Here is a 23,164-nt window from a genome sequence, read left to right on the forward strand (position 1 = left end):
TAGAGTAGGTTATCAGTGGGTGTTTGCAAGAATCAATTTTTTTAAAGTAGGGCTGTGATCAAGGACGTGCGCGCGCGTCGCTGTCAGTTTGTAAACGCAAGCGCGTCCCCGACTCTGAAGGCGAATGCGGCAGGAAAAAACAAGGATTGCAAGAGAGAAAAGTCGGCATACTCTAACCTCGAGATCATACGTCCCTTATTTTGGGACGAAAAACACGTCATCTTGGCTTGTATAACTGTCCGAACTAGCTAAGGATATTCAGGAAAAACTATAGGGTAAGTTGTTTTGCATCAGATATTGAGTATCGAAGAAACGCTAAGTGGGGAAAAGGACGATGTGGCTGTAATTTTTGCGCCTCCTTTCAATGTCTCAAAATGGCGGACAGGCAGCTTGGAGCAGCAGGTAGCTGGCCATCAGAGTTGTAAATGTCTGTGCTAACCAACTAGTGGCACTGGTCGATTTGCTTCTAAGTAACTGTTGTTAACTTGATTTAAGTTACTATTTGATGAGGATTTGCACCTATTTTTCAAGTGTTATTGATCCGATAATTTGATATCAACTTTCTAGCTTGCCAGCCAGCAGCTAACGTTCACCAGTGGAGATCATTTTGACGTTAGCGAGCTAGGCTAACCGGCTGGCTAGCGGGCTTGCCAAACTCATCAATTGTGTGTGTGGGTCGCGAGTTGCCTCGCATCAAGTCTGTGCATAAACATTTATAGTTGTAACTATATATAGTTAAGTAACTTTTTAAACGTTTATGTTGAGTGCATTGCCAATTTCTTCAATCAATTGAATCCGTTGCTTTTTCAACTCGCATTCGAATGGCTAGCTAGCGTTGCGATCATATATAGGTCATGATTTGGGTGACAGTTATTTCACATACCAGCTACAAATGTATACCAGCTAATGTGTTGTCGAGCATATCTACTTGGTATACAGTTATCTGCTTGAACAAGCTAGATAACTTTAGCAAGGTAACGTTACCCACGATTTATAGAATGTTCAATAATGGAAAAGGGCGTATGCACTCAGTTGTATCATTATTTTGAAAGCAATTTAGGAGGTAGGCAGCTACGTGTAAATATATTATTTAGGTCGTATCGTCCGATTGTCATGTTAAACATTTGATGTGGTCTGATATTTTGACACCTTTGTTTTAACTCCGCTAGTTACCAAATTAGTTGTGTGTTTCCTGTAGCCACTGACTACGCTACTCCCTCCATCCATCACGTTACATCCAGTGAGCTGGACAACTTCGATCGTTTTGTGATCTGTCATCAAGGCTCTAGACCGGTAACGTAAATCATTATCATTACAGTTGGCCCTGTTTTACGAATGATCTAAGTTGAATGAATTCATGCAGTTTATAGAAATAAGTGTGGAACACATTGGTGGAAAAAACAAGAGTTGGAGGAAAACTACAATTTGCTTTGACCAATAGCTTTAACATAGCTTGAAACCTATCTTAATATTTTTATATTTTATTTTGCGATTGAGGATCGACTATAGTTTCAGTTTGATCACGTGGGTTGAAAGGCAGCGGTATCCTCCATTCGGTTAGAAAAGACGCCACCCCTCCTACTGCAGAATGGATCCTTCAGCCTGCGTCTCCTTCCGCTGAAACTGACAAGTCACTCTCCTCCTCCCCACCTTGTTGATGGTACCCCTATCGTGTTTGAAGCAGGATCCGTTGCTATGCAGTCCTCCCCGAATGTATAATTTCATCCTGGCCAGATCAGAGCTTGGCTACACCTGTAAGGATTGCTGCAGCAGCTGATGCAACCGAAATTATGGGATTGTTTTAGCAGTGGAGCTTCAATTGATAACTTGGTAGCTATATTTTTCTCCTTTACAGTTGTAGCTAATGTGATTCTATGGTTTTTATGTCTATGCTGATGGACCCTACTTGATTGAATAGGCAGTCACTTGATGTAAGCATTTAGATGTTGAATTTTTTTTAATGAATTGGTCGTTTTGGGATATTTTAATAGGTTACTTGTTTGTGGTTGCAGGCTTGACAAATTTCCAGACTCATTTAGAAAATAAAGCATATTTTTTAAATCCTGAGAACATAAACACGTGCGCCCTCATGTATCTATTGTTGTGCCAAATAGCTAATCGGTAATCATGGTGTTTGTGATTCTCATAATGGCCTCAATACACACCTTGTGATATTTGACTGTTATACAAGAGGTGGGACTATGTTAACCTGACTGATTTGTTTAGTATACCTTTCAGTGTTTTGAGTGGTACCTGACCCATGGCGACATTGAAAATGTGTTTTCAGGTTCAAATTTTATTAGTCACATGCGCCGAATACAATAGGTGTAGACCTTACAGTGAACTGATTACTTAAGAGTCCCTAACCAACAATGTAGTTTAAAAAAATACTAAAGATTAAGAAATAAAAGTAACAAGTAATTAAAGAGCAGCAGTAAAACAACAATGGAGAGACTATATAGAGGGGGTACCGGTTAGTTGTGGTAATATGTACATGTCGGTAGAGTTATTAAAGTGACTATGCATAGATGCCAAAATTGAATCTATACACAGAGGAGGATGTTTGATTCCTCTCTCTGAGGAGGGGGAGGGAGGATGATAGTGAGAGAGGGTGTGTCTTTTTTTGTGAATGCAGAGTGCCTCACTAACACAGTCAGCACCAGATGCCCATGTTACCCTGTTTTGAGCTCTAGCCCAGAGGTCACAGTAGGACAGTGGCTGACCTTCAGCACAGGAGGACTGGTCTAACACACACACTGCTAATAATGACATGCCAGCCCAGCAGCCCCCCTCCTGTCTCTGGGTCTGCAACAGCCAGGTTGGGTTCACCTTCACATGACAGCTTAGTGCCACTGCTCATTTAATGGGTTTTGGATTGGAAATCAACAATTCCCAGCATATTATGTGAGGACTTAGAAATCACTCCACTATTACTTATAAAACAGTCAAATAAACACTTATTGCACTGACCCATCACCGCATTACAAAAATAGGTCAATTTCAACCAATCACTGCACATTTACCTCATATGGTTAAATCAAGCCACCTGTCACTCCAAAAATTTCCCCTCAACAGTGCATTTTCGCTACAAATTGGACAAAATCATTGCATATTGCCATACAAAATGTCAGAATTGCTTAAGCAAAATGTAGCAGTTTGCCTGCAAATATTACACAAAATCCACACTAAATAATGGCGAGACTTGGAAATATGATGCCAGTATGCGTAATATTTATTCCGTCAGCTCATGCCATTGTGATATTTAAAACCGCTTGATTTCTGAATCCTGTCAATGCATAACTAACTAGTCAAGGATCAAGACACTATCCATGATTTGCACAGTGCACTGCATAGCCTACACGGAGCATTTGGAATTATGCTGAAAACCCTTAATTTGATCTTTGTTCTGATCAGTTTAATGTTGGCCTATGCAGTCAACTTGGATTTGTTAAGTAGGCTTGTCTTATGTCTGTTGCTTTAAAGCGCCTTAAGATTCTTTATGTAATCAATAGCGCTATAAAAGTTTAATTTATCTTCTGTCAGTGGTTTAGCTAGCACTCAATGATATGTTGCCCTGGCCTGTAGCAGCTCTTCTCCTCTGACTCTCCCAGAGTCCTGTCTACCACAGACCTCCGTGTTGTTACTGAGCACTCCCTCAGCGTATGTGTACTCTGATCTGCTAATCATGACTCTTCTATCAGGGGACTCTGACTGCAGTGATGATGGCCAGACCCATGTTTTATTGGCCTCTCTTTGCTTCTCGGCAGCGGCGGTGCACATTGTCACTGCACTCAGTCATGGTTCCTGCCATCTGTCTCAATTGGCTTGCTTAAATATACATGGAAGGAGGAGGAGCCAAGATTGAATGGACTTCTTCCACCACTCTGTCTAGGATGTGGATAGTCAACAAAGCTAAGATATGTTCAGTTTGAATGTGGTAGGTTTAAGAATGAATGCTTTATGTGACTGAATAGCAGCAGCCGTCCATTTTATCCCTGGTTGCTTTAGGCTTCTCTCAGACCACATAGCTTGGATAACAGCAATTGCAGCCAGCACAAGTGGTGACTTCTGGAAGACTGCAGTTTGTGCCAGATGTTCAATCCCCTGTCATTATCAATTAGTGATAAAGCTCTTCAAATAATTTCTGCAAGAGTGCCCTGCCTGTCTAGAAGAGACCTACTGTGCACAAGCTGGTCATTATTTATAGAATAACTAGCTCTGAAAATTCCATCTTTATTTATGTATGTAGCCTTTGTTAGAGGTTCTGGCTGTTCCAGCTTTTATTTTAGAGATTTAATGCTGGTGTTGTGCCGTGGCCGCTTGCCTCTGTGTTTGTATGCGCCTGCATGCAGACCTGGAGAGTTTCAGTGTATTTTGGTTGCAGGCAGAGATGGGAGTGGTTAGTCAATGCTGAACTCTGTCTAACCAGAGCTCTGTGGTAAACCAGCATGCTAGCTGACCTAAAATAACTCCTCAATTGGTGGTTTGATGAGTGTTTTTCCAATGTGCAAGTGAACTGAGGACTGACGACCCCGAGCTACTAGCATAGTGTTGTGCCTGACATGAATTGTTAAATCAAAATCAAATCAAATTTATTTATATAGCCCTTCTTACATCAGCTGATATCTCAAAGTGCTGTACAGAAACCCAGCCTAAAACCCCAAACAGCAAGCAATGCAGGTGTAGAAGCACGGTGGCTAGGAAAAACTCCCTAGAAAGGCCAAAACCTAGGAAGAAACCTAGAGAGGAACCAGGCTATGAGGGGTGGCCAGTCCTCTTCTGGCTGTGCCGGGTGGAGATTATAACAGAACATGGCCAAGATGTTCAAATGTTCATAAATGACCAGCACGGTCAAATAATAATAATCACAGGCAGAACAGTTGAAACTGGAGCAGCAGCACGGCCAGGTGGACTGGGGACAGCAAGGAGTCCTGGGGCATGGTCCTAGGGCTCAGGTCCTCCGAGAGAGAGCGAGAGAAAGAAAGAGAGAATTAGAGAGAGCATACTTAAATTCACACAGGACACCGGATAGGACAGGAGAAGTACTCCAGATATAACAAACTGATCCTAGCCTCCCGACACAAACTACTGCAGCATAAATACTGGAGGCTGAGATGTGACCACAGGAGGGAGCTGTAGGCATCTAGTCAGACCACGGTGTCCTGAAATGTACCGTGGAAACTGGTGATTGATTTAAAGTCTAAGTATTATTACCAGTTACACTTTAAAGCCTTGTTTTGATGTCAGTACCTGCTTTTGTTGGGTCCGTTAGGTAGTTGTAGTTATCAGGGACATGTTACATGTACATTATTGTCAGTAGCTTTTTTTACAAGGAGCACGTAGACTTTAAATTTATTTAAACATTTTTTTTTTAGGGGGGAGCACACCAAAGCCCTATTCACACTGGACTAGTATTAGAATGTTGCTTATGTAATTAAAACCCTAGAATGTCCGTTATTCCAGAGGACGATTCGACAGGATTAATATTTTTCTAAACCGCCCCCTGTAATTCTTTAATAATCTTTTTTAATAAATTGACTTATTACGGAAGCCTGGAGTTATTTTTTTTCTAGGCGTGAAAATATTTCAACTCCAGGTGATAACAGGGCTACACTGATAACTCGAGCTTGGTTCCTAAGTTTCTAAACCATAGTCGCCATAATATTTGAATTGAGGAAGTGTGATCCAAAGTATGTTCTAAATGCCCCTCAGTCTTCAGATGTGAGCTAAACAGTGCACTTGCTCTTGATGTGTTTTAAGGCTATGGATGAGGAAAAAGTGAACTTACCATTTCTAAACGTTTAGGTCAGTTGTATGCTGCTTTGCAATCTGTGTGTTCTATTTTAATGCAAGGGTTACATTAAATAAGCTCAATATTTTTTACTGATGCATTTGTCAATATTCAATTAATACGCACACATTTATAAGCATTCACTGTGTGAGTGTGTACATGTAGGCCCTTCAAATATAGGCTATGCGCACGCAGCACTTAATTCAATTTATCGAATCAGTCGTTTTTTTTGCTCAAATCGTGAAATGTAGGTGCGCATTGAAAAATACATACATTTTCAAAGCCATTTGGATTGATACAAGAGTCGATGATGACGTTGAGTGGCAAAGAACAACAAAGGAATCCTGCTGTTGTGATTTGGATTTGGGAATCTGGGAAAGGAAATGCAGTGATATTGGACTTCTAAATCCCTATTGCTGTATTTGTGTGACAGTCTGATAGTGCTGCTAAGTGTGTTATTCCACCCTCTGTTTTTATCATTCCATAGTAGTGTAGCACTGAAGCATTTACTATTCCTTTGTTCATGGCCTTGTTCAGTCAGAATTCAGAAAAGCATTGACTAAAATGCAATATCAGTATACATTACTATTGTAAGGTTTAAGAAATACAGGTTATCTGTTGGGTTCTGTTAGCTTGTTGAATCATGCTTACCTCTCTATAGACTTTGATCTTTGATATGCTGATGTAGGCCTACAGCTAATCTACTTGGTTATTTTATTCTGCAAATTATAATAGAATGTGTCGACTAGCCTACTAGTCTTAGTTGATTGTAGATCAAGTTATTGTAAATTCACTTAGCCGGCTATTAGAACTAGCTTCACAGACTGCATTTTTATAACATTTGCATGACCATACCCAGATGTTTTCAAACTTTTTTCTTCCTGTTTTTGTTTCATGGTTCCAGTGGAGTGTTGACCTGTGAATTGATCCATTCTTAAAATATTGAGTCCTGCTTACTGTGCCATACCTGACAGGGGCTCTATGCTGACTGAATGAATAATATTTGAGGAATTAAAACTAGAATCCCACATTTTTCTAGGTGCACTGGTACTCCTCAATAAAAATTCCAGGTTTCACATCAAAATATTTAGGCGCATTTGTAAGTGAAGTGGTCGCACTGTAGAGCCCTTCCTGACCACAGAGAAATATGGATAGTTGGAGAACTCTGACCACTGACGCACACAATCTCATCACCTTGGGTATGATAATCAAGATTATTGGCATGGTCTGCTGCTGTTTCACAGTTGACCTTTCTCATTCAACTGATAAAATAGCATCCTTATGACTCAGAGCACCAGCCTTCAGGGCAGACTATGCCAACATTCAGAGCAGTCTATGCCAACTTGCCAACCCACAGGGCACAGCCATGCCAACTCTGGATAGCTGGTTTCCTTATTCAGTTGCCGCGGGTGCACAAAGACTAGAGAAATAACAGAAATCTGCATTTTCAAAACACAGAGACACTTTTTATTATCTTTTTTTGTTGCTGTGTTTTGTAGCTTCCATAGTGATCAGTGGCGTGAGAAGTGCAACGCTATTTGGCAGACACACGTACTTTGGCTTACAATTAAAAAATCATGTTTTTTCTGGTCAAAAATATATTTCTGTTTATCATAGAATGTAGCCAAATACATTTCCTAATGTTTTGTTTGAGGTTAATCTTGCATTTTACTAGAGTTAGACAGTTTATGATTTTTAACGCCGATACCGATTATAGGAGGACCAATGAAAGCCGATACCGATTATAGGAGGACCAATGAAAGCCGATACCGATTAATCAGCCGAATTTTTTTTATTTATTTATTTATTTATTTATTTATTTATTTATTTTATATATTTTTTTTTTTTGGTGTGTAATAATGACAATTACAACAATACTGAATGAACACTTATTTTAACCTAACGATACATAAATCAAATATATTTTGTCTCAAAATAAATGATGGAACATGTTCATTTTGGGTTAAATAATGCAACAAAAACAGTGTTGGAGAAGTGCAATATGTGCCATGTAAAAAAGCTAACGTTTAAGTTCCTTGATCAGAACATGATACCATATGAAAGCTGGAACCATCCTTTTAACATGAGTCTTCAATATTCCCAGTTAAGAAGTTTTGGGTTGTAGTTATTATAGGACTGTTTCTCTTTATACCATTTGTATTTTATATACATTTGACTATTGGATGTTCTTATAGACACTATAGTATTACCAGCCTAATCTCGGGAGTTGATAGGCTTGAAGTCATTAACAGCGCCGTGCTTCAAGAATTGCGAAAAGCTGCTGGCAAACGCAGGAAAGTGCAGTTTGAATGAATGCTTACGAGCCTGCTGCTGCCTACCACCGCTCAGTCAGACTGCTATATCAAATCATAGACTTAATTATAATATAATAAACACACAGAAATACGAGCCTTGGGTCATTCATCCGGGAAACTATAATTTTGAAAACAAAACGTTTATTCTTTCAGTAAAATATGGAACGGGTGGCAACCCTAAGTCTAAATATTTCTGTTACATTGCACAGCCTTCAATGTTATGTCATAATTATGTAAAATTCTGGCAAATTAATTACGGTCTTTCTCAGGAAGAAATGGTCTTCACACAGTTTGCAACGAGCCAGGTGACCCAAACTGCTGCATATACTCTGCTGGCACTGAACCCAAGAGAACTGACACAATTTCAGGCACCGCATTGATTATGGGCAACGCAGGACAAGCTAGTTAAACTAGTAATATCATCAACCATGTGTAGTTAACTAGTGATTATGTTAAGATTGATTGTTTATTATCAGGTAAGTTTAATGCTAGCTAGCAACTTACCATGGCTCCTTGCTGCACTCGCATAACAGGCAGCCACGCAGTCTGCTCGTGGATTGCGATGAAATCGGCCATAATCGGCGTCCAAAAATGCTGATTACCGATTGTTTTGAAAACTTGAAATCGGCCCTAATTAATCGGCCATGCTGATTAATCGGTCGACCTCTACATTTTACCAGAGAGAAGTAGCTACACATCAGTCAGAGCACTGTCTAATAGAAAGCTTCTTCGTGAATGCGGGAATGATGACGAGAGCAAAGATTCTCTTCCGAGTGGAGAAGTGCAACTAAAGCACAACATTTTTCTGAAGCAAGCTGAAATTACAAGAAGCATTTTAGAAGATGCGTTTACAAAACGCAGCTAGATATTTCTTATGCGTTTTTTTTTTTTAGAGGTCGACCGATTAATCGGAATGGCCGATTAATTAGGGCCGATTTCAAGTTTTCATAACAATTGGAAATCCGTAATTTTGGACACCGATTTTTTTAAGTTATATATATATTTTTAAACACCTTTATTTAATCTTTATTTAACTAGGCAAGTCAGTTAAGAACACATTCTTACTTTCAATGACGGCCTAGGAATGGTGGGTTAACTGCCTTGTTCAGGGGTAGAATGACAGATTTTTACCTTGTCAGCTCAGTTATTCAATCTTGTAACCTTACGGTTAACTAGTCCAACGCTATAACCACCTGCCTCTCGTTGCACTCCACGAGGAGACTGCCTGTTACGCGAATGCAGTAAGCCAAGGTAAGTTGCTAGCTAGCATTAAAGTTATCTTATAAAAAACAATCAATCAATCATAATCACTAGTTATAACTACACATGGTTGATGATATTACTAGTTTATCTAGCATGTCTTGCGTGTCAATTTTAAAAATTGATTTAACCTTTATTTAACCAGGAAGGGCTCATTGAGATTAAAATCTATTTTTCAAGAGCGCCCTGGCAAAAATAGGCAGCACCAAGTCATTGCAAAAATATTAGACAGACGACATGAAAAACTACAAGTAATCTAGTAAAAACCATTTAATTCACCAGAGTATAAAACAGCAAATTAAAAACATTGACAGGTCAGGGAATCAGCCTCAATCTTTCATCAGTGATTTAAAAATACCAATCGGGACAAGTTCTTCCAGTTTAAAAGTATTTTAATAATCAGAACATGAAAATTAATAATAATTTTTATAACGCGAAAAAGGACTGTCGTTGCTCCAACGTGTACCTAACCTTAAACACCAATGCCTTTCTTAAAATCAATACACAGAAGTATATATTTTTAAACCTGCATATTTAGCTAAAATAAATCCAGGTTTGCAGGCAATATTAACCAGGTGAAATTGTGTCACTTCTCTTGCGTTCATTGCACGCAGAGTCAGGGTATATGCAACAGTTTGGGCCGCCTGGCTCATTGCGAACCAATTTGTCCGAATTTTGCGTAATTATGACATAACATTGAAGGTTGTGCAATGTAACAGGAATATTTAGACTTATGGATGCCACCCGTTAGATAAAATACGGAACGTTTCCGTATTTCACTGAAAGAATAAACGTCTTGTTTTCGAGATGATAGTTTCCGGATTCGATCATATTAATGACCTAAGGCTCGCATTTCTGTGTGTTATTATGTTATTATTAAGTCTATGATTTGATATAGCAGTCTGACTGAGCGATGGTAGGCACCAGCAGGCTCATAAGCATTCATTCAAACAGCACTTTCGTGCGTTTTGCCAGCAGCTCTGCTGTTTATGACTTCAAGCCTATCAACTCCCGAGATTTGGCTGGTGTAACGATGTGATGTGAAATGGCTAGCTAGTTAGCGGGGTGCGCGCTAATAGCGTTTCAAACGTCACTCGCTCTTAGACTTGGAGTAGTTGTTCCCCTTGCTCTGCATGGGTAACGCTGCTTCCAGGGTGGCTGTTGTTGTATTCCTGGTTCGAGCCCAGGTAGGAGCTATGAGGGGTACGGAAGCTATACTGTTACACTGGCAATACTAAAGTGCCTATAAGAACATCCAATAGTAAAAGGTATATGAAATACAAATGGTATAGAGAGAAATAGTCCAATAATTCCTACAATAACTACAACCTAAAACTTCTTACCTGGGAATATTGAAGACTCATGTTAAAAGGAACCGCCAGCTTTCATATGTTCTCAAGTTCTGAGCAAGGAACTGAAACGTTAGCTTTCTTACATGGCACATATTGCACTTTTACTTTCTTCTCCAACACTTTGTTTTTGCATTTTTTAAACCAAATTGAACATGTTTCATAATTTGAGGCTAAATTGATTTTTATTGCTGTATTATATTAAGTTAATTCAGTATTGTTGTAATTGTCATTATTACAAATAAATTGAAAAAATCGTCTAATTAATCGGTATCGGCTTTATTTGTCCTCCAATAATCGGTATCTGCGTTAAATTCATAATCGGTCGACCTGTAATTTAAAAAATATATATTTTTCTGTATTTAAAGTGTGTATTTCTTCGTTCCTGTGACTCCTGTACCCACACGCATACACTCTAACCATCAGGTAAATGGGTGCATCTTGTGGCAAGGCAATCACCTCTTAAATCGTGGTGTGATGTTATTACATTTTCTCCCAAGCCAATTGCATCGATTGTGTTATTGTTCCAACAGTGTACTTACTACTGATGAAACACCGAAATGAGAATGATAACGCGCAATGTCTAGCACGATCACAAATTACACACACAGAAACCTGCTATTAAGAGTAAAAAATATATTGTATGGAAAATCAACATGTTAGATTGCACTACAGTCATTTAGCAAAGGCTCTTATCCAGAGTAAATGTCCATCTTTCATGTTGCCAGCCATGAACTCTTTGCCCATGCCTGGAGTGTATGACAAATATGAGCAACGAATGCAGTGTTTTATCTGCAACATTGTGAACGATTCACCTCACTGATTAAACCCTTGAGATCTTTCCCCTGCAGTCAGTGTATGACAGGGTGATTACTGCTTGCACGGTGTTGACATCAGTGTTCATAGGTCAGGTGGTGCCCAGGGCAATTCACATTCGCAGCATAGTCCATGCCAAAGACCCACGTCTCGTTCCTCTAGCTATTTGCTGCTGATAACCAGTTTTGACTGCTCTGCTACATAAGTGTCCAGTCCACCAAACGCTGATAAAGAACCACCGTTTCCATTCATTACATTCCTTATTGGGTTTTGTGTAGAATCTATTGACTAGGCCACCTTTTGCTTTTATCAACTTTTTTCTAGATTTGATGTTGGTTCTTCTCTTGCTGCGCTCTCATGGTTCCCTTTCTCTTGCAAAAAAAAAATAAGCCTACTTCTGTGTGCAAATGGCAACAGGTGGAAATTCGCCAGCCTTAGGATCACCTAGGCTACATGTTGACTGATTTAAAGGAATTCATTGGCTATTCCTCCAGTAGGTTACATCTTTTAGGGTGTGTTCCAGTTACCATGGTGCTCTATTCCTTTAGGTCACCCTTCCTTGGTGCTATGTTGAAGCGAAGGCTGGAATTGATCTTCTCTTCCAATGGTCTCCTCGCTTTCCTCTCGTTGTTGAGAAGGAGATGAGGAGCAGGGACATGAGGAGAAGAAGCCCTGGAATCAAGGAAAATATTTCCCCTTAGCTTTTAACAGCTGTGTTTTGTTCACTGGTCTGGGCGAGATGATGTGATCCTTCTCCCAGTAGACTAAGAGGCTTACCGTGGCTAATGGCAGTGGCTGGCAACTCAGGTTAATCCCAAGTACCATCAACTGGCTCCTGAGTGGACAGTATGTTTTCCTGTAGGATGATCCTTGAGAAGCACTCAAGCCCTCTTAAATTGATTTTGTATGAAGTGAGGTCGTAGATGAGATGTTTTGAAATCATGAGACCAAAAAAGGCCACTGATTTGATTGTTGTATTAATTCAATTATTTGAGCTCTTGTTTTGAAGCCCTTGTCATTCGATTTCATATGAATTGTTATCAGCCATTTCTGAGGGAACCGGGAGAAGTGAAATTAGTTTGGTCTGCCTGGAGATTTGAGTGCACTGTCGGCCGTTACTGTCCTGCATTTTACTGTTCTGTTGGACAGGCGTTGGGAGGGGAACTGTGGGTTGCCGGAATCTGGGTCATCTCTCTACTTTACATGTGGTAGGAACTCCCTACAGGGGGATTTCTTTTTATTTTCTTATTTAACCTTTATTTAACTAGCCAAGTCAGTTAAGAACAAAGGGTCTGAGGCCTCTAGCTAGCAATGAAATGCAGGGCCTAAGACTGCTGCGCCACTCGGGAGCCCAAGGGCTCCAGACTAAACTGTCACCGTGAGATGACCAGGCTGCCTCATAGGGCTGGAGTAGTGGGGTGTTGGTGGTGGGAATGTAGAAGAGTGGTTACTGGGAGAGTTGAACAGGTGAAACACCTGATGAAAATGAGGATGGTTTTTAACTCTTGTTGGCTATCACATTATATAATTAAGCAATAAGGCCTGAGGGAAGTATGGTGTATATGGCCAATATACCATGGCTAATGGCTGTTCTTATGCACGAAGTAATGCGGAGTGCCTGGATACAGCCCTTAGCCGTGGTATATTGGCCATATACCACAAACCCCCGAGGTGCCTTATTGCTATTATAAAATGGTTACCAACATAATTAGAGCAGTAAAAATAAACGTTTTGTCATACCCGTGGTATACGGTTTGATTTACCACGGCTGTCAGCCAATCAGCATTCAGGGCTTGAACCACCCAGTTTATAATATACCTGTAAGGCTTGTTGAAGAACAGGTCAATATATTCTATTGATGCAACAGAGGTCAGCTGCATTATTGTGACCTCTCCTTATCTTTCTGGCTCTCAGTAGTGTTACAGGAAGAGCTGGCTTTAGACACAGCTGCTCTTTACTGTCATATGAATGTTCTCGTCCCTATCTGCCCTCTGCCTGTTCTTCTATCAAGTGTTTGTCATGCATACATAATACTGACCTCTCGCTCGCTCTCTTTCTGTCGCTCTACTTTCTCTCTCCCCTCGCTCATATTCTCCCCTCTCTCTCTCTTCCCAGATGCAGTTTAGAACTGACTGGTAACCCTTCTGCAGGCGTTCCTCTCGTCTCATTTTTGGAGCCAGAGCTTTTGGGGGGCAGAGTCCTGCGTTAGTGGCAGAGCCTCCATCCCCCAGTTAGCCGGAGTCGTCATTGTACATCGGAACACCGTCGCTGTCGAAGTGTGTTGGTTGGATTGAACTGATCTGATCTTGTGACCGGGGAAACCGCAGCAGCTGCAAGCCAAGCCCTCTGCTTGACCACCCCTGGCCCTGCCTACACCTCCCTGCTGCCACCATGGTTCTGTCACAACGGCAACGAGACGAACTGTGAGTATCGCACACATACAACCCACAATTTTGTTGCAATAACTAGCTGAACTGCTGTTTCTTTGATATTCACCACCAGACATTCTCTAGTCCAGTCCTGTATAACACAGCCATGTGGCATCAGCATTACCTGTGACAGTCGGGGACTGTGGCTGGTGAATCATAATTATGTGGGCTAGAAGCCACATGAGCTCAATACATGCATCTGTGTTCAGCAAAAGGGGGGAAAGCAGGTGACCACAGAAAATTGTGTTTTTCTTCTTAGCCCCCCTGCAAAGTGCAAACCTTGTAAACCATTCCATCCATTCCAGAGACACATAGCAACATCTCTAGCTAGTTATTACCATTGTTCTCATTAGACAGACATGTATGCATTAAGGAAAAATGCCCCCTCTCTCACAGCACAAGATGTGCATTGATTATTTTAAACTGGCCGAATGGGGTGAATTATTATATTTTTTTAGGCCCATCTGGAAGAATCAATGATCTGAAGTTAGTTAGGGTGCCTGGTGGCCAGACACACTCCCATGAGGTCCCCATATATTGGTCTCCTCCTTCCTGTCTCCAGAATGTTATTGATCATTGTTCAGTTTGACCTCTAACTGTGACCCAAAAGATGGCATAAGGCAGAATCCTCACAAAGGGTGTGGATAACGACACAGCCTAATATTGCTAGTGCAGAGGTGATCTCTTTAACTTGTGGCCAAGGAAATGGGCTGATGTTTACAATGGCTTTTGTACTATGTGGAAGTCCAGATAGTCCCATGTGTGTTGTCCACAAATAGTCAGAAGCATTGATTTGTTGCGTTATACACACAGCCATAATGTGTGCAGCTGTGCGTTAAGTCAGGGATAATGCATAGCAGGGGAGACACTGTTGTAGCCAGAGATGACAGGATAGGTGTGTGACCAACCCTGCCGTGTCTGTAGCCCTGCGGTGTCTATGAACCTGGAGGTTCTATGAAGTTGGTAATTAACCCCTGAAGCGGGGGATAAGAGGGTTAACACAGCCCTATGTCAGATCAGATACATAATGAGAAGTGTGTGATAAAGGTTACGATATGTGGAGAGGGTGTATCTGAGCTCTGTTTGGGTTAGGGGATTACACATCTATATGAGAGCAGAGGGGAGAGATGTGTCAAAGGTTATGCGTTTAATTCACACACAGGAGTCTCAGGGAGTCTCAATTCCTGCATTCACGAACCGGCTTTCTTTATTTTTCAACATGTTTTTTTACATAATAATAGATTTTGAATTAGATAAACTTGTATTTTTCGGCAGGTACATATGCAGGATGCTTCCCTCCCACAGCATGGCTTTCGCTACAGATCAAAACTCCAAACCTACAACCTAATTTTGACCAAAATTTACCGGAGAGATTACTTCTTTCAAGGTGTCCTTTTTCCAAGCTATATGGAGGGTGCTCTAGCAAGCAAACAGCAGACACCTGAGGACACCATTCCAACCTGGAACTGACTGAGTAGTGTTTGGGCTGATGCTATTTTGAAAGCCAGGGGAGAAAAAAAAAGGTACATTACAATATATTTTACTTCATGCGGACTGAATGCTGAGTTAAGTCTGCCAGGCTTGCAAGGACAGACCAGATACAAATTCAATTAGCACCAAGGTGTGAAGTAAAAGGTCTTTGGGCCCAACAAGTGGCAGGAGTTATTGAAGCCCCCTCCTGCTGTTCAAAGACCATTCACTGGCACTTCTTTTGTCAAATGTGTAGTAGCAGTAATGTTTTTTCTGTGAAGGAAAACTAATTCCACTAATGTTTTACGTGTCACTCTATTGTCGCAAAAAAACACAAACCATTTCACCTGCGTTTTTAATTTAGCAATAAGGCCCAAGGAGGTGTGGTATATGGCCAATATCCCACGGAAAAGGGCTGTTCTTATCCCCAATGCAGAGTTCCTGGACACAGCCCTTAGCTGTGGTTTATTGGCCATATATCACAAAACGGTTTACCAATGTAATTAGAGCTGTAAAAATAACTTTTGTCATACATGTGGTATACTGTTTGACATACCACGGCTGTCAGCCAATCAGCATTCAGGGCTCCCAATTTAAGTTAAGACGCAGATTTTATGGTGTGCGTTTTGAAAATGCCAATTTCTGAAACCTAAGGTGACCCCTGATTCTAATTAAGATATTGATGTGTTAGCAAGAGTTAGCCTAACCATGAATTTATTTGGATTGATGAACTAGGTTAGTGCTATTACCATATCTGTAATGAGATGGGTTGACTATAAATGTGGCGGCCCTTCACACTGCAGAACAAAACACTCGTCATTCTCTTGACAATGTGTTTCTGTATTTTAGTTTAGCCTAACAGACGCAGGGCCAGCGGAACTCTCAGTATCGCTATCGTGTGTTCCATTGGAATTCTAATCATCCTTATTCAGAACACTGCGTAGGCTTCTGACATTCTACTCTGTTATTTAATTCCTGGACACACACAAAATAGAGGAAACCAGTATAGGACTATTGCGCCTTGTCGGCTGCCAGGCCAAGTGGCGCCTGTTGCGTTGCATCTAATGGGGAGTCCTTTGTCCCTAGTGTTTTAAGAGGAGGCTCTTGACAGTAAAACACCCACTCAGATCTGTGGGGCTGTGTCACAGACCTACTGCCGCTCCCGCTCTCTCTGTTTTCTGGGAAACCGGGCGGCCATCTTGAGTCCTAACAGCTTAAACAATGGACTGACTGGGGAGAAATGGTGACTGACCAGCTGACTGCCCCGGCCTCGTCAGTACTCTATGACCCCTTTCCCCTCCCTCACCACCTTCATGGTTTATTTGTTGTCAAGCCGTACGCATTGATCTTGTTCCCGTTCTATCGAACCCCCCCCCCCCAATATTTTTGTGTCCGAACTCAACTGTCAGATTGAGCTTGAGAGAGATGCTTCTTCAGGGTAAGTGAAAGCTTCTTTAAATTGCTCATGCTTTTAGAAAGCAAAAGTCTAGTAGAACAAGGATGTGTTTGGCTCACTGATGTAAGTCATGCCACCATAGAGATTGTTAGTTAAGTGAGAAAGAATGGGGAAAACATTTGTCTGTGCTTGTTTTTATGGACTTAAGGCTTTTTAAACAAACTTTGTGCTTCTTGGAGGTACATTTGCAATAGCAACTGATTCCCTCACTGTTGTATGTAAATTATCTATCCGTCTCTGTCACCTTATTCTGAAAACAGCTATATTGTTTTAAGTGTCAAGCCTGTTTGTCAGATGTCACGATTACGATTTTTTTTTTTTCTCACAAGTTCTATTCTTATTTCCAGAACCAATGAAAAGCACATTTTGTTTTTCCACGGCCATTAGATTCAAGCCCAGAGACCACGGCAGTAAAAATAGATGTGGTGAACCCCCCCAGACCTGCTGGCAGGAGGCAGACATGTGCAGATGGGCCAAGTTCAAGCTTATTTATTTTTTCCTGCCTCACAAAGAACTTCTTTTTAGTCTTTTCCAGGTATTTTAGTCAAATATGTTTCATGTGACTGTGTTCCTGCTCAGCTGCACCCACTAGCTGTGATTGTGCTGACGTAAGCACATCATGATTATTAATAATGAAAGTACATTGTACAGGCTAATGGTATAGAATAGCACTGAGAACAAAACAGTGACACACTCATACAGACCTTTGATCCGCTTTTATGTGACTGACTGGAAAAAGGAGGCCAATTTTTTAAATCAATGTACTTTTTCAGTCTTGATTGTTTCATAACTCTTTGATTCATTCTGGGTCCTATTCCTTTTCTTTTTGGGGTAGCTAAGTTCATTGTATCTCATTGGAATTGTTTTAACTGGCTTTCCTGAATATGTTGAACATGGAGACATGTCATCAAATGTAGAACAATGAACACATTTTGTTGGCAGATACATTTATGTAATGGTACAACAAGCTCAATTACTCCCTGTGCTCTGTATTGGGTGTGGCAGCTGGCTTCTATGGGAAATTGCTCACACGTGTCCATCTTGTCTATACACACACACACACACTCCTGTGGTGTGATCATGATGTACTGTGTATCGAGTGTGGCTGGGTAGCCGGCAGGATTCCATCAGCAATATGGATCTAATATCCAGCCGGTCAGACAGACAGACGGATTGTGTGGGGACACCACTGTTCTAACTTCACTGAAAATTGCTGGTGCTCAGACTGCCATCATAGCATACATTTCTCAGGGCATATTTCTTGAAACCTCTTCCTGTTGTTCTTACATAGGATGTTAAGTCTGCTTGTTGAAACATGAAACGTGGGATGTGTGCTTTGTATGCATTACACAACCATGTAGTGTATTTTAGCAGGCTAATTTAACTGAACCTGACTTGTGGGTCTTGCTGCTAGTCCTCTTTGCTGTTGAATACATGAGTTGGTAATCTAAATCTTCCTGAATCCTGTTAGGTCAACTCTACTCTCCCTCGACGGTCTCTCTCCCCTCACCCTTGTCTTTGTCTCTACCCCTATCTCTTGCTCTCTCCTTTCCCCCATTTTCTCGTCCTCTCTCCCCCTTCCTCCTGTAGTCTTACTCAGGCTGAACAATGTAAAGGCTGGCTCGTTTAGTCTGTGCCCTTGACTCCTGAGAGGTGTGGCTCTGTCGAGCCCACCAAATCTCATTATGCCTGCTGCTAGTGGGAGCGGCCGTTTGTTGTATGAAGAATTAGCTCAGCAGCTACTGCAGATTGTGTTCAACATGCATATTTTGTGTGTGCTGTGTATTTACGGCTGACTCAACAGTACCAATCAAGAGAGAGACACACACACACCTCACCTCCATGTGTTGTAGAGCTCACTGACTCTTCTCCAACTTGCATATCAGTAACATGTCATTGCCTCTGTATGTGGTGGGGAAACTGACTTGGTTGGTACTGGTAAATACTATGGTCAGAATTACCTTTATCACCTCCTTTCCCTGTTCATATTCACAGCTGTCTGGTGTGCTCTTCTACGCTGAGGGATGAACATACTGTTATCCTCTAATCAATTTCCTTTTAACTGTAGCCTCCACTGCTAAAGGGGATGCATTAGCTTTCTTGAGTATAGGTGGGTATGTCACGGTCTATCTTAGACAGAGAATAAGTTAACTAGGTCTACTTTATGGTATTATTAAAAGCGTGGAGGCTAAATGAAAGGCATAAAACCATGACGTATCAATTTACCGTCTATTTTGAATTTTATTCAACCTTTCCGTAGTAAATGGGTTTGTGGATTAATTGGCTAGTTAAAGGCTGAATCGCTGCAGGTAAGAAGACTGTTAATTGGCACTGTCTAATGACCAAGACATGGGGCCAGTCTCAATTGGTTCCCTATATAGTGCACTACATTAGGCTAGAGCTTCTTATTCCCCATACCAGAGCTCTATGAGACACTGGTCAAAAGTAATATGTAATAGGGAGCTATTTTGGATGCAAGCCTGGAGTAGACCAACACCAACAATCAGATGCATTCAGCTGGACAGAATTCGTATGACTGACTGGTATTTTTTATGGACATTTTAGAGTCGCCCAGCGACACAACCATAATGACCCAATCCTGTTATGATTGGTTCAAACCCCTGAAGGTTAGAGGCAACAAGGCCTCTCCTGCATGTTCTCAGACAGATCCACACAATCCTTTGTTGAAGAAATAATATTGATTTTTAAATGTTTCCCCCTCCATTATTTTTCTTCTTTCCTCCCTGCCCCTCAGTGGGCAGAGTAGCTCCTGTGTGCTACAATGGTGCTGCTCTTCCATGGCTTCCACTTGGCTGAACATGGTTTTGTGATCTTAACCGCCAGACAGACATTCTACTGCTCTACTAAGCCATGTGTGCCTCAGACACAGCCGAACACTGGCCACTATGAGCGGTATAGAGTCCCATTCTCTGTCCAAGGACAGCAGTGGGATAGAACTGAAGTAATGAAGAAGCCCACCTCTCGTTTGTGTATTGCTTTTCTTCGATTTGTTTATTTATTGAATGTCTCCAGCTCTCTGTAATTAGTCTTCCTCTGCCTGGCAGTCACAGTGGCCTTTTTACAACTGTACTGAGCCCTGTTTGTTTGCACTGAGGTTATCAGTTCACAGGCCAGGGAGAGCAGCACCATAACACTGAGACAGAACAGGCCCAGGCTGTGATATAATGCTCTATATGCGGCAGCAGGCAGGCAGCACAGGGCATTTCATAAACTTTCAGCCTATACAGAAGTAAACAGAAGTCGACTATATAGAAGCCTGAATACGCCAATACCACTCAAGGGTTGAAATGAGTGATGCACCGATATGACAATTTTGACAGATATCCAGTATTTTCATTGCCCATAAAATCGATACTGAATTATTTAAAATTGTATCTGCTTTTTTAAAGCATTCTAGTACAGTTAAATAGTTAAATAAAGGTTACACACACCACACTGACCAAAAAGTTATTTTGTTGGCATTTACGTATATCCCCATTACCAGTAAAGCATAATCAAAACCTATTTCTTTCACTTACTTGCTGTGCTGTTTTGTTGTTCAGTCATTTCATTCTCAACCAGGATTTCTATGGAATGTCGTAGACGTGTGCCAAAAAATATACATGTCAAATAACACTATGACATGTCAAATAACACTATTTGACGTGTCAAATAAGCTTGTTGACCAATCAGGACCTGAATATGACTGCACGTCACATACTAATTTAATGAGTTCATAAATTTTTTACGTAGTTATTACACATTGATTACACTATCACTCGTATTTCATTTCACAACTATTCATCGTTACGTATGCTATGATGCTGGTAAAGTTGTCTCGCGCACATACAGTGCTGGTCATTTAAAAAAAGAAAGCTAGCTAGCTCACGGTTCTTATTTGATTAATGGAGGTCGGACCCATCTTTGTGAAGCTAGCCACAATACGGATTAGCCACAATAGTGGACTTTGGTTAGCCTTCAAAATAAAAGTATGGCATAATTATACTATTTGTATTCATTTGCATCACTGTCAATGACGTTTATTTTTAATACAAAAGGCAAATTCCACTGTGCCTAATTCTTATTAGCTAGCTTCACAACACACCCTGGTCTGGTCGAGCCTCACTAGCCAGATGAAGCTAGCTGGCTGCTTATATCGTTAGCTTTGGGCAACAGGGTTAAGTAGCTGGTTAGCTATTTATTTTCATGAACTGAAGTTCAATTTCAATAGGCGAACAACAAGTGGCAATCTAGCTAATACTTTCTCACAACGATTCCTAAATCATTGCTAAGAATAATGAAAATGTCTGCAGTTTCTACTGGTCATTGTTTTTCAGGCTGCTTGTATTGGCGCTAGCTAGGAACCAAGCCAAAGCTAGCTACCCCAGAAGTTGCGGTTGAACAAATTGTGTTTTTTTTTTCTTTTTTTTACCAACATGGTATTGTAAACATCGTTCGTGGCCTGTGTTTGCAGACTTTTTTTGTACAGGTTTAACAGTGCTACTGTATCTTTTTTGACACAAAGACCCAAACGGCATTCCATAGTAACTATGTCTTGAAGCTAATTGCAGTGACACTATTAATGTGTAACTCCCGTAGGGCAACATCTGCTAAATAGCGTACTTGGTAGTGTGTACCGGTTCTCGACCAATCGGCGAAAGCCAACATCACCCACGGCAGAGAACGGTTTGATTGTTACGGGCAATGCATTCCATTATCTTGGCTTTAATGGATTTCGCCTTTTGAGTTGTCTCGCTGAAATTTTGTTACTTTTTCAAATGACTGCTCGACTTGTTGACTGCTCGATCCACACAGAATACATTGTGGGCTAGTTTAGGAATTCTGTGTTGCACATATAGCACAACATTTTACGTAGCGTCATTACACCATGTCCCTGCGTTATATAGGTATGCACGTCAGCTTTGTCATCGCGTTTGCACATTGGGGTGTTAAACTAGACATCGGCCGATTCCGATGTTAGCATTTTTATCTAATATTGGCTGATAACGGTATGCTCACCAAATGTGGTGCGGATCTTTTTTCGCCTCGTATCCGAAATCCACAACAGCAGCTAGCCAGAAGTTAGCCAGCTCACTAGCTAACGTTAGTATTCAGCTAACCACGGCTAGCGGTCATCAGCTATCCTTTAGCTTGGAAAGCTATCGCCAGTTTTGTACAACACGACTCAGACCAGAGCATACCGGACCTATTTTCTCTCCATATCCCCGGATTTCTACCGCAAGTTCTGGACATTTATACCTGGATCTTGCAGCTAACTAGCTGCTATCCGAGTGACTATTGCTTACGTCGATTCTGGAGCAAACACCAATTATCCCGGAGCTAGCCAGCTGAAGAGTTCCATCAGCCACTCCTGGGATACAATCACCAATCCGGTTTTACTGCCGATGCGGGCCTTCACAACTGGAATACCGACGTAGCTCCACTCCTATACCCCAGGCGCTCTCTTTTGATGACTTCTGTAACTGTAAAAGCCTTGGTTTCATGCATGTTAACATTAGAAGCCTCCTCCCTAAGTTCGTTTTATTCACTGCTTTAGCACACTCTGCCAACCTGGATGTTTTAGCCGTGTCTGAATCCTGGCTTAGGAAGACCACCAATAACTCTGAAATCTCCATCCCTAACTACAACATTTTCAGACAAGATAGAACGGCCAAAGGGGGCGGTGTTGCAATCTACTGCAGAGAAAGCCTGCAGAGTTCTGTCCTACTATCCAGGTCTGTACCCAAACAATTTGAACTTCTACTTTTAAAAATCCACCTCTCTAAAAACAAGTCTCTCACCGTTTCCGCCTGCAATAGATCACCTTCTGCCCCCAGCTGTGCCCTGGACACCATATGTGAATTGATTGCCCCCCATCGATCTTCAGAGCTCGTGCTGCTAGGTGACCTAAACTGTGACATGCTTATTAACACCCCGGCCATCCTACAATCTAAGCTTGATGCCCTCAATCTCACACAAATTATCAATGAACCTACCAGGTACAACCCCAAGCCGTAAACACGGGCACCCTCATAGATATCATCCTAACCAACTTGCCCTCTAAATTCACCTCTGCTGTTTTCAACCAAGATCTCAGCGATCATTGCCTGCATCCGTAATGGGTCAGCTGTCAAACGACCTCCACTCATCACTATCAACCAAACGCTCCCTGAAACACTTCAGCGTGAAGGCCTTTCTAATCGACCTGGCCCGGGTATCCTGGAAGGATATCGACCTCATCCCGTCAGTAGAGGAGGCCTGGTTATAAAAAAAAAAAG

At 41.3% G+C, this 23,164-nt stretch overlaps 1 protein-coding gene across 4 annotated transcripts in view; it reads left to right on the forward strand.

Moving 5' to 3' along the window:
• The first annotated feature begins 4 nt into the window (after nucleotides 1-4).
• The window catches only part of LOC110507703 (lissencephaly-1 homolog A), a 62,516-nt gene continuing 39,356 nt past the window's right edge, over nucleotides 5-23,164 (forward strand). The window contains exons 1-3 of one of the 4 annotated variants that reach the window (XM_021587865.2): nucleotides 5-275; nucleotides 1,199-1,293; nucleotides 13,647-13,954. In XM_021587865.2, the coding sequence (XP_021443540.1) occupies nucleotides 13,923-13,954 (32 nt within the window). In that variant the 5' untranslated portion in view covers nucleotides 5-275; nucleotides 1,199-1,293; nucleotides 13,647-13,922. Of the gene's footprint in view, nucleotides 403-1,198; nucleotides 1,294-1,622; nucleotides 1,831-13,646; nucleotides 13,955-23,164 lie in introns of those variants that run through there. The other 3 variants (XM_021587863.2, XM_036965823.1, XM_021587864.2) reach the window with 3 other exon arrangements.

Source organism: Oncorhynchus mykiss, chromosome 27, assembly GCF_013265735.2.
Source record: "Oncorhynchus mykiss isolate Arlee chromosome 27, USDA_OmykA_1.1, whole genome shotgun sequence".
NCBI lineage: Eukaryota > Metazoa > Chordata > Actinopteri > Salmoniformes > Salmonidae > Oncorhynchus > Oncorhynchus mykiss.